The sequence below is a fragment of the Saprolegnia diclina genome (genome assembly GCF_000281045.1).
Source record: "Saprolegnia diclina VS20 unplaced genomic scaffold supercont1.37, whole genome shotgun sequence".
Lineage (NCBI taxonomy): Eukaryota > Oomycota > Saprolegniomycetes > Saprolegniales > Saprolegniaceae > Saprolegnia > Saprolegnia diclina.
Window position 1 is genome coordinate 540,295 of NW_008246104.1, and position 9,930 is coordinate 550,224.

Below are 9,930 nucleotides of genomic sequence, written 5' to 3' on the forward strand. Positions count from 1 at the left end.
CCCATGTCAACTGACTGCGGAGACTCGCCCTCTTATTCTTGCGACCCACATTTCATGGCCTGGTGCATCGTTTGAGGACGCTGCGGCACTCGGCGTCGTCCTTGATTGACAGTGAGTTGATGTACTCTTGGGTACAACCGACGACACATAAGCTGCCATTTCGAGATCATTGCCATTTTCCAAAAGCCAAGCCGACAAAGGATATGGTAGAGTTCATCGTCTTGGATATGCGTGCAAAGGTGTACGCCAAGTTGGTTCCATCGACCACCTGCAAGGACGCCCCATTCGTAGCAGCTGAAACCCTACCCCTTTGTACCCTCGATACACTTGTATTTGCTTCCACGCCAACGAATTCCTTGACGTGCACATGGTAGTTAGTACTATAGCACGAACAGCGGCTGCGTCTACTTGGTCGTCCACGCCGTGGCCTCGTGGTACGCCATACCGGTGCCCGAAATGTTGTCACCAAGGCCGCACGTGTGATCCGGCTTCTTGCACGCCAGCATCGGCGCAATATGGCACGTGAACGCGCCTACATCCACCAGCATATACGTTTCGCGTCCATACGATCCATATGCAACACGCACCGTGCGTCCACGTCTTGATGGGCGACCGCGGGTCAATGTCCCACATAACGTCCTTGGTCAGCGGCGTCGACCGCGGTAAGAGCACCTACGCCATTGGTATCACACGCTTGCTGCCACGTGAACCATACCTCGACAAGGGACGGTTCGAGCGTCATGTCTTGGCTCATTGGGCCGTGCGAGCGGTCGCCGCACGCCAGCTTGGAGCTCATGAGCGCGCTTTGCATGAGGGCAACCGTCGGCGTCGCCCAAACCTCCGTGTGGCACAGAATGTGGAACTGAAGCGTGTGGAAATGGATCCGGCTGAGGCGGTGGAGCGGTGACCCCGCCTTCGTGCGCGCCGCATAGTCGATCACATCGCCGAGCTGCGTCGTGACGGTCTGGACGCTCGGGCGCGACGACGTCGTGACCAATTCATCGCCTACAGGTTTTTGTGAGTTCACGTCCGACCAAAGCATCAATCCAATGACGTACCTGTGACAATGAAATGGTGCAGAATCGCGAGCTCTTGCTCGTTAAAGCCAACGGAGTCGACATGCGGCAAGACGAGCTTGACCGTGTCGTCGTAGAGGGTAAAGTCTAGACACTCCTTCAACCTAGCACTTGAGCAAAGCGATACTTACCGGACGCGGCGGCAAACTCGTAATGGGTCAACGTCGGGACCGCTTGGAGCACATTCGCCAAGGCTTGGAGACGCTGCACACGGCGGGCTTCGTTCGTGTCGACTTCCAGCAGCTGGAGACCGCCAATGACCACCTAGAGCCACATCAACATTCACAGACAAGGCCAGATCGATCGCATACGAGGTCGGCGTCAAACGAGGGCAGCGCCGCGGCAAACTCTTCGAGGACCGAGAGCTGCGCGTTGTAGACGTCGTGGTTGAGGTAGTAGCGGTTCGCACGCGGCGAAAGGAGGTTGCGGAAGGCGTCGTTCTTGGCGTACTCGAGCACGAGGTGCACGTCTTCATGGCCGCCTTCGTCGACCGCGCCAACAACGTGGACGTTCTTGTGAAAGTGGCCACGCATCTCGTCGCCAACGGCGCCGCCAAGGAGCACGTCGCTGGCTTCGTACGCAGCGCGCTGCGCCATCTGCGCCGCGTTGCCGCCGATCGCTTGCGTGACGCCAGGCAGGCTCTTGGCGAGCTGGACGACGTCGTGAAAGGCGTCGGCCGACGACTAGGGACATCCGTGTAGAGAATGAGAGGTAGATAATGCGCTACCATGCTCTGTTCGGCTGCCGCGCCCTTGGAGAAGTAGTACCCAAAGCTCTCTCGGAGCTCGTTGGTCGAGGCAATGCGCTCGTGGTGCTTGGCCGCAATGGTCTTTGTCATCGCGGGCGTGAGCTTGGCCATGAGGTCGACGGCGCGAACGCTGACGTCGAGGTCGGCCGAGCAGCAGAATGCGAGGCGGTTGCGGTGGCGCGCCGGCAACGGCGTCCCCAGGAACTCCATGGCCTCGAGGAAGAGGCCGTGCTCGGCGTCCGAGAAGGTCGTCGGCGTCGAGGGCACGAGCGCCGAGAGCTCGTCCACATACAGGACGGCGACCCAGCAGAGACCGGCGGCCAGCGCCAGCGCCACGAGCTGCGACGCGCTGTACATGCTGTCGGTCGGCTGTTGCGAGATTTTTTGTGGCATCCCCACAACACCATGGCCATCGTATCCGGATGAAACCCATCTGGGCTGCAGCGACGTGGCAACTTCAGGTGAACCTCGCTGCTCCGCCTGCCAGGTGCAGATGCATGTATAATAGCTACTGCTGTTATAAACCCATAGTGTACATAACTGTCTATCAAAGCATGTCTTTTCACGTATCTCGCGGTGTCGATCGCTTGGCAATAGCTCGTTGGCGCGGCCAGCTGTCGCGGAGCTGACAAGTGAAGAAGCGACCCATCGTAATAGCGAGGTGCGTGGCCTTGAAGCTTACACAGCTCTCTGTCCGTGCAGCGTGCCATCGCTGCGCACGGCTATGTCATGTGGTGTAGTAGCCGTGAGCCCATAGCGATCCTCACGGACCGTTGTTGACGCGACAGCCTAGCTCGCTCGACGGAAGCTCATGTCCAGAGCTCTCTGCAAGCAAGCGTCCTTGCATCTATCGCTGGTTGCTTTGCCGTAGAATGGAACTTCGCATTGCAAGCAGCACAGAGAGACTATGTACTACGCAGCCTACCACCGTGGTCGAGTCCCTTGCATTTTCGTAGAAAATGCTGCGCAACGGCAAGTCCATCACAAGAGAGACTCTCGTGACGCTTCAGTCTGCCGTTTGCCTGCTACGACAACTGCACCATGCCAACGATGACGACGATGACGACGGACACGTGCGCCTGCCCCGACTGCCACTGCGACCCGTGCCTCTGCCGTGTACTCGGCCATACGTGCGGCTGCCCTGTCTGCCGCTGCAACCCGTGTCTGTGCCCCGACCGCGTGGACGACTGAGTAGTGACGCTAAGGACCGGCAACACGAATGATGGACTGCAATACGCGATTCTAGTCGGCTAGATGACGAGGAAGAGGTCAAGGCGGTTCTTCAACGCTGTGACATGCGGGATACACGCATTGCCATTGGCTTAAAGTGACTTGAAGCGACCAATCGGCGCATGGTATCAAGGCGAGGTTTGCGCAAATCAAAGCGGGGCCGCAACGCGAGCTGGACGTCGTTGTGTAGACTGTTCGTTGGTGTAGACAGAGATATGGCTGCGGCCATTGCTAGAGGGCCCTCCACCCGCCATGCTGCCAATCACCACGAATGGCGAAGGCCTTGCTTGCGCGAGAGCGCCATGCACGGCGTCAAGGGCAGCGCATCAGCAGTGATATCCGGATCAAACGTCGCTGTCTTATACACGCTGGCTGACGTGATAGCGCAGTGCACAAGCAGCGCGAGCGCCGTCGGCAGCAGCGAAGGGGCCATCGGCCACGCACCTTGGACGGCGCATTGACCTCCGCACTACCACAGCCGCATCACCAAATGCCCGTCTGGAGGTACAATCGCGTGCTCAAACTATGCCAGCCACAAGGGGCTACTTATCGCGGCCAATGAGAGCGGTCTTCGAACCTCGTTGAGCCAGGCCAAAGCGGCGCGACGCACTTGGTGTGCGAAAGCGTGGGCACAAATTAAGGCTCGGCCCGTCCAGCAATGCTCTACAAGTCTAGTACAAGGCACACGTCGTTCATGTTTCGTGTTGCTGGTTCTTAGCGCCACAAGGACTAGGCGTACTCAGTCGTCCACGCGGTCGGGGCACAGACACGGGTTGCAGCGGCAGACAGGGCAACCGCACGTGTGGCCGAGCACACGGCAGAGGCACGGGTCGCAGTGGCAGTCGGGGCAGGCGCACGTGTCCGTCGTCATCGTCGTCATCGTTGGCATGGTGCAGTTGTCGTAGCAGGCAAAAGGCAAACTGAAGTATCGCCCGACCCTGTCACGGTGATGGACTCGCCGTTGCACTGTCTGTTCTACGAAAGTTCCTACTACGTAGGTTCCCTCCCATCCATCAACCAGAAAACCTCGTCCCAGAAGAGAGCCGACCATACTGCAAGCGAGGGACATCGTCTTGTGAGCGTTAGCAAGAAAATCACCAAGGTCGTACATACTACTCTATCATCTGTGCTGCTTGCGAAACCCTTGAATGCCGAGCTCCAAATGCAGACCATTCCCGGATTGCAGCTTTGGCAACTCGGTCACTGACGGCTTGGGGCGCGGCTTGGGCGCGGTTGCCGTCCGAGCATGAATGAGTGGCAAGAGGCGATCGTTGACCGGCGGCGTTGGTCGGTGCGTCGACACGGGCGCCACCGACGGCGTCTTCTTGCGCGGCGGTCGCTTGACGACGGGCGGCGGCGTCGGCTTGGCCACCGCGAGCGCTGCTTTCTTGGACTCGAATGACTTCTTCAGATGTAGAAATTGCTCCATGTGTGTGTTTTTGGTCTTGGGCGCGGCTTTGGGCGTCGGACGCATGTTGGCTTTTACATGGTTGACCTTGCGCGTCGTCGCAGCCGCCTTCTTCTTCTGCGCCCACTGGTCGATCTTGATTTTTTGGAGCGTTTGGGCCTTGGCGCTGGCCTGCGCCTTGTCCATCCGCGTTGCTTTTTGCCGGTCGCGCTCGGGCATGCGCCGGAGCTCGGCGGCGCGCTGGAGCTGGCGCGGCTTGGGCTCGGGCACCGCCGTCAAGAACGTCTGCGGCTTCTTTTTCGCCTTGGCTTTGGACGGAACCGTGTACGCCGTCGGCCGCCCCGTCGACGTCTTTGCGAATTTGAGCGCCGGTTTCGACGGCAGCACCGACACGGCGGTCGACGGCCGCGCGTCGTCGTCTTGCTCGAGGCAAGCAATGCGTCGTTCGAGCTCGACGAGCTTGTCGAGGCTCGAGAGCGCTTTGGATACGTCGTCGGACCCGCTGAGCGCCAGTGCCCGCGGCGTTATTCGGCCCCGGCTGAGGTCCCGAAGCTGGTCTTCTTCTTGGTTTCCTCCCTAGATAACGACACGATTGACCATAGAGTTATGATGGCGCGGTCATACGCCCGCCAGCTTGCGCTCGAGCGCCGCGCGGCCGTCGCGGTAGCGTAAATGGCGCGCACGGAGCTCTTCTCGCTCGGCCAGCATGCCCTTGAGCTTGCGCAAGCAGTTGATATGTCGCGCCACCTTGTTTTCCAAGCGCATCTACCGGTATGTTTCGTAACATTGCTGGGAATGGACAATAAAACAATACGTACTTCTTCACGGCGCTCGTCGGCTTCGTACTGTCGAATGAACTCGGTCGTGACCTCGAGCGGCTTCATGTTTTCCTCTTCTTCGATCTGCTGCCGCCGCTCGTGTCGCTCGTCGGCGTCGACGATCGCTGCCACGCGCAAGTCTTCGCGCTTGAGTTTCTAGAGAGAGAGAGAGAGTTGTTGCTGAGCAACCATGCTAGCCGTCCGCGACGGTACTTTGGTCTTGATGAGCGCGGCCTTGAGCGCGGCTTCGTTGGCGAGCTTGTGCCAATTGAGAAGCTTCATTTCTTGCTTAATCTCGTCGAGCTGCGACGAGTGCCCGCCCCGCCGGGGGCGCGCGTACTCGGCCGCGATCGCTTCGACCCGGGCATCCTCGTCGTCGTCGTCATCCTCGTCGTCGTCGTCATCCTCGTCGTCGCTCGTCGCAGGCTTGAAGGCCTCGAGCTCCTTGACCCAGCCCGAGTACGTCGATGCGACCGCCATCGGCCCGCAAGGCGTCGCAAAGCTAAATTTATGCTCCCCACGCAATCATCCGAAGAAACCCTCGATTCGACTATATATATATTGACGCCAGCGATTTGACGTGGAGATGAACTAACTAACGACGACTAGAGTAGCACGCTGGACACCTGCAGCGCATCAAAGAAGCTCTCGACACGATGCACTTGGTGCGTCTCGATCGCATGGGCGAGGTGCAAATGTGACGAGTCGCTTGCGTTTGGCGGCGCGAGCGAGTGCACGACCACTGTCACATGACACGTCGAGGCCGTCACGCTCTCAATCCGCAGCCTACGCCATCCAACGTTCCATGAGCCAAGTTGACGCCAGTCGATCAAAGATATGTTTACCAGCCGCTCGAGTTGTCGTGAATCGTGTCGTCGCCAAGGGGAAATCGGTCGTCTTCGAGGATCGAGCGCCAGACCAGCACGTCATGGCCGTCGAGTGCAGTGCGCAAGAGCGCGAGCCGGCTTTCAAAGACGGATGCTGCGTATTTCGCGTAGCCCAGATCGTCCCCCACCTCTTCTAGACCCTAACCACATGTGAGATAACGACCATTACTAGTTTCGTTGTTGCGTACCGTGTAGTCGGGCGCCGCCTTGCCGCACAAGCGCTGCCAGAGCGCTGCGACCGCCGCCGAGGCCGAGAGAGCAACCGGTCGACTGTAGACGATCTCAACGGCGCCGGAGATGCTATCGCGCCGGACGGCCTCGCAGCGCATCGGACCATCGAGGAGGCCAAAGCGCAGCAGCGTCGTGTTGAGCGACGACACTTCCCGCGTCACGAGCGCGCGGATGCTCGTGCGTCGACATGGTGCATCGGTGAGGCTGTAGAACGGCAGAGTCTTGTCGCTTTGCAGCTCCTATCGAATGCGTCAGCATGGCGAGGGATGCATGAGACGAGGCTACCGGGTGGCGCGGGCGCTTGGCGACGATGCGCTGAAAGGCGTGGGCCATCGAGAGCTGACCGGTCACGGCTTCGCGCAGTTTGTGGTTTTCCTGGATCGAGCGCTGGAGCTGCGTCGCTTGGCGGCGCGCGCGCTGCTGCCACGCCGACGACGCCTCGTCTTTATGCAGCTGCGTCGTCTGGAGCGCCTCGAGGCGCTCAGTGAGCGACGCGGCAGTCTCCCGGAGCGTGTCGAGCTCGGACTTGAGCTTGGCGCGGTGGCGGCGGTCGCGCGCCTGTCGCAGCGTCGTTTTGGCCGACTCGTCGTGCTGGTCTTTGTCGTCGCTGGCGGGAAAGAAGCACTCGGTCAGGAACGCGTCGTCGGCCAACGCGTCACTTGGGGCGAACGCGTCGTCAAGCAAGAGCGACGTCAAGGCGGCGTCGCGGCCAAAGAATGCATCGTCCATGATCGTCGTACTCGCACTGGTGAGGATCGTTGCTACTCGTAGTTAGTTAGTCATGCCGACGACTGGTGGTGCTACCTGCTGGTGTCATGCCCGTCGAAAATTGCACTCTGACCCCGATCCAGTGGTGCAATGACAGTCATTCTAGGCGGCACCAACATTCGACGTGGAGCTATTACTGCGATTCTCATCGTATACGACAAGTAGGTATTTGTAGCCGCCTATGCATCCGCCACGTGGCAAATCGGGCGCGCAACTCGTTTTCGTAACGTTTCCCGCGCGCGCCGCTGGCCATCAACACCAACATTCTAAAATGTTTTTTTCATTTGCTCGTTTGACACGCCGTCGTCGCTGAACGCTGGCGCGCGGACCTTGGACCTTGGACCTTGGACCGACAAGCTTCGCTCTCGTTCTTGTGCGCGACGAATGTGTGTGTGATGTCGTTGGCGTCGGAATTACCCACCTGGCGTGATCACGCTCGAAGTCTGCAATAATAATAGCGTGCCGCAGATTCGCAGCGACTTCGGTTGGGCCACAGTAGCTAACCACGGTATGCAGTGCGATACGACTTGGATAGCGTCAGCTAGTGACGGCCATGTCTCTACCTTGGCGCGAGGTGTGGTGCATTCATGCACTATCAAGGATACGAAAATCGGTTTTGTACCAATTTAAGGGCTTTGATGAAGGCTTGATGATGCCATATTTAGTTACTAGACAACCTCGTACGTGAACAAAGATGATGTTATCCGACGGCTCTGCGTCGATGTGATGATTGCATTCCCTGGACAGAGTATAGCACAATGAAAATCAGTATTTGTGTTGACGAAAGCACGCAAAACGCGAAAATCGGCGACTTTCGGAAGCGCTACACCGTATGCAGCCGCTGTCAAGGGTGTCGCAGTGGACAACATGCGTCCGCTCGTGGTACTGTACCTTTTCATCCGAGTACCACACGATCACGACCACCGCCATGGCCATAAACAGGTGACACTGCCTGGGCGAACGGAGAGGAACGAGTAGAAAATCGTGCTTGAATGATACACGGGATCTTGCTTCATGACTGATGTCCAGTGAAAGCGCAGGACGTGGAGGACGGCGGAACGCGGTGATGATCCCACGTGGAAGCGCGCCGTCGTACGTGGACCAAGAGGGACCAAGACGTTTAAAAATCTCTGTGTGGGCGCAGCAAGCGTGTTGTAGCTGTCCGATCATTGCAAGCTGTTAGTCGATCCGTGTCGGAATGACCTTCATAGAGTGTCGGCAAGAGATATTTTCGTAACGCTTCTTGTCTATGAGCTTGCCACGTCATTTGACGGTACTAGTAGAAGGCGTCAAAAAAGGAGGACCGCATCCGATAGAGCCCGCTGCAGGCAACGCCGTTGGAAGCGTGCCACATACTGGCGTTGGTAGAGTCGATATATGATGGAAAGACGTCGTCCCGTCGTTGCGCGAGCGAATTCATTTCGGTTCATTTTGCTGCAGTACAAGCATGTCCAACAGACCTGCTTTGGTTGCCAAGGTGCCGATCGCCTTCGCACACTGGACATGCCTAACGTTAGTGTAAGAACATGGTGTAAGAATCAACATACTGCCTTCTCGTATTCGAGTGGTCAGCTGTCTGAAGACTGAGACGAAACAAGCGCACTTTAGTCAACACTACCAGGTCTCCTCTTGTTGAGAGCGTTGATATTCTTCAAGGGAATTCATGTAGTACTCCCTTGATATGGTTTAACGAGGAAACTACACGTATGGACTACTTCGAAATCAACCGCTGCGCTGCCGATGGCTGCGCCGGCGCCGACCGATCAACGACCGACGACCGCAGCGCCGCAAAGCCTTCGCTGGAGGTGCGGCCCGTGCTCAAGGCCGTATGGGCTGCTCGACTACCGCATATCGCGGTGGCAGACATGACGCCGACTGACCGACCGTCTTAGCGACGGTCCACGCTTCCATGACCTTCAAGAAAATGACAACATCGCGACCATCAAAAATCCCCCAAAAACAAATGTTGTCGATGACAAGCGTATTTGTCATCCTCTGAGTGAGTCTGCTTGCAGACAACATTGACATTGCTAGCTACATGTAGTATATACTAGTAAGTAGTGATAGACTTCCGATCGACACTTTACTATACCCCGACCGCTCATATGCGTTTCGTTTGCACAAGCTAAACTACATTTCGTCATGACTCTTGATTTCGAAGGAATTTGCCCCGCGAGAAATCTTTCTCACATTATCGTGTGCATTTGCTCCTTCCACACAAGTATACCCCCAGCGTCCTGCACACAGCGTCCTGCATGCAATGAGCGATACCGAGAATGAGATTCCTTGGCTAGCGACAGACAATCATGACAATATTATCAGCACCATTGACACCACGAGACGTAGAAAAGCATCATCTTTGTATTGCTCGTAAGGCCATCGCGGGGACGACCAGTGTTCGCGCAGTAGCAAGAGCGCGTCGCGCACGGTGCGCATCGTGAACGAGCAACCGTACCTAGCTCCGATGACGCGGCAGTTTAGCATTGATCAACGGCGCCACATTAGACGCCATCACTTTTGTCGTAGCGGCCGTCCGACGAGAGATAAGCAAGACAGCCACTGCCGACGCAAGCCCGACGAGCGAGGAATGCCATGATCACTCATTCAACATCCTTGTTACCCCAAGAGGGGTAAAACACTGGCATAGACCAAGCGAGACCCACCTCGTTGCGCTCTGTTGGGCTCATGCTTCATGCAGGCGTCCTCGCCTTGAGACTAGTGTCATCTTCGGCAAAGATTTACATACATCGACCAGGATGGCCCG

At 57.6% G+C, this 9,930-nt stretch overlaps 3 protein-coding genes across 3 annotated transcripts; all 3 read right to left on the minus strand.

Annotated features, from left to right (window-relative positions):
- Positions 1 to 313: 313 nt before the first annotated feature.
- On the minus strand, positions 314 to 2,203 carry SDRG_10859 (hypothetical protein). Its single transcript, XM_008616873.1, has 7 exons — positions 1,804 to 2,203; positions 1,388 to 1,759; positions 1,208 to 1,340; positions 1,059 to 1,163; positions 716 to 1,005; positions 588 to 672; positions 314 to 532 (listed from the first exon to the last, which is right to left on the minus strand). Exons 1-7 carry the CDS (start codon positions 2,179 to 2,181, stop codon positions 405 to 407), a joined length of 1,491 nt encoding a protein of 496 aa, XP_008615095.1. The 5' UTR covers positions 2,182 to 2,203; the 3' UTR covers positions 314 to 404.
- A 1,902-nt stretch (positions 2,204 to 4,105) lies between these two features.
- Positions 4,106 to 5,779, minus strand: SDRG_10860 (hypothetical protein). Its single transcript, XM_008616874.1, has 4 exons — positions 5,494 to 5,779; positions 5,281 to 5,436; positions 5,087 to 5,227; positions 4,106 to 5,038 (listed from the first exon to the last, which is right to left on the minus strand). The coding sequence occupies exons 1-4, from the start codon at positions 5,758 to 5,760 to the stop codon at positions 4,175 to 4,177; spliced, it is 1,428 nt and encodes a 475-aa protein (XP_008615096.1). The 5' UTR covers positions 5,761 to 5,779; the 3' UTR covers positions 4,106 to 4,174.
- A 30-nt stretch (positions 5,780 to 5,809) lies between these two features.
- On the minus strand, positions 5,810 to 7,290 carry SDRG_10861 (hypothetical protein). Its single transcript, XM_008616875.1, has 5 exons — positions 7,203 to 7,290; positions 6,684 to 7,159; positions 6,356 to 6,637; positions 6,126 to 6,307; positions 5,810 to 6,066 (listed from the first exon to the last, which is right to left on the minus strand). The coding sequence occupies exons 1-5, from the start codon at positions 7,213 to 7,215 to the stop codon at positions 5,886 to 5,888; spliced, it is 1,134 nt and encodes a 377-aa protein (XP_008615097.1). The 5' UTR covers positions 7,216 to 7,290; the 3' UTR covers positions 5,810 to 5,885.
- Between the last annotated feature and the right edge of the window lie 2,640 nt (positions 7,291 to 9,930).

What these genes read in the sequence shown, in the direction of transcription:
- SDRG_10859 (XM_008616873.1), bottom strand. Translation starts at nt 2,181, where the DNA reads ATGTACAGCGCGTCGCAGCTCGTGGCGCTGGCGCTGGCCGCCGGTCTC. An exon ending in CCTCGTTTGACGCCGACCTC is followed by an intron (nt 1,341 to 1,387) that starts GTATGCGATCGA and finishes ATGTGGCTCTAG; the next exon opens with GTGGTCATTGGCGGTCTCCA. An exon ending in TCGAACCGTCCCTTGTCGAG is followed by an intron (nt 673 to 715) that starts GTATGGTTCACG and finishes CCAATGGCGTAG; the next exon opens with GTGCTCTTACCGCGGTCGAC.
- SDRG_10861 (XM_008616875.1), bottom strand. An exon ending in CCAAGCGCCCGCGCCACCCG is followed by an intron (nt 6,638 to 6,683) that starts GTAGCCTCGTCT and finishes CGCATTCGATAG; the next exon opens with GAGCTGCAAAGCGACAAGAC. An exon ending in CACGACAACTCGAGCGGCTG is followed by an intron (nt 6,067 to 6,125) that starts GTAAACATATCT and finishes TGGATGGCGTAG; the next exon opens with GCTGCGGATTGAGAGCGTGA.
- SDRG_10860 (XM_008616874.1), bottom strand. Translation starts at nt 5,760, where the DNA reads ATGGCGGTCGCATCGACGTACTCGGGCTGGGTCAAGGAGCTCGAGGCC. An exon ending in CCGCGCTCATCAAGACCAAA is followed by an intron (nt 5,437 to 5,493) that starts GTACCGTCGCGG and finishes CTCTCTCTCTAG; the next exon opens with AAACTCAAGCGCGAAGACTT. An exon ending in TCGAGCGCAAGCTGGCGGGC is followed by an intron (nt 5,039 to 5,086) that starts GTATGACCGCGC and finishes GTCGTTATCTAG; the next exon opens with GGAGGAAACCAAGAAGAAGA.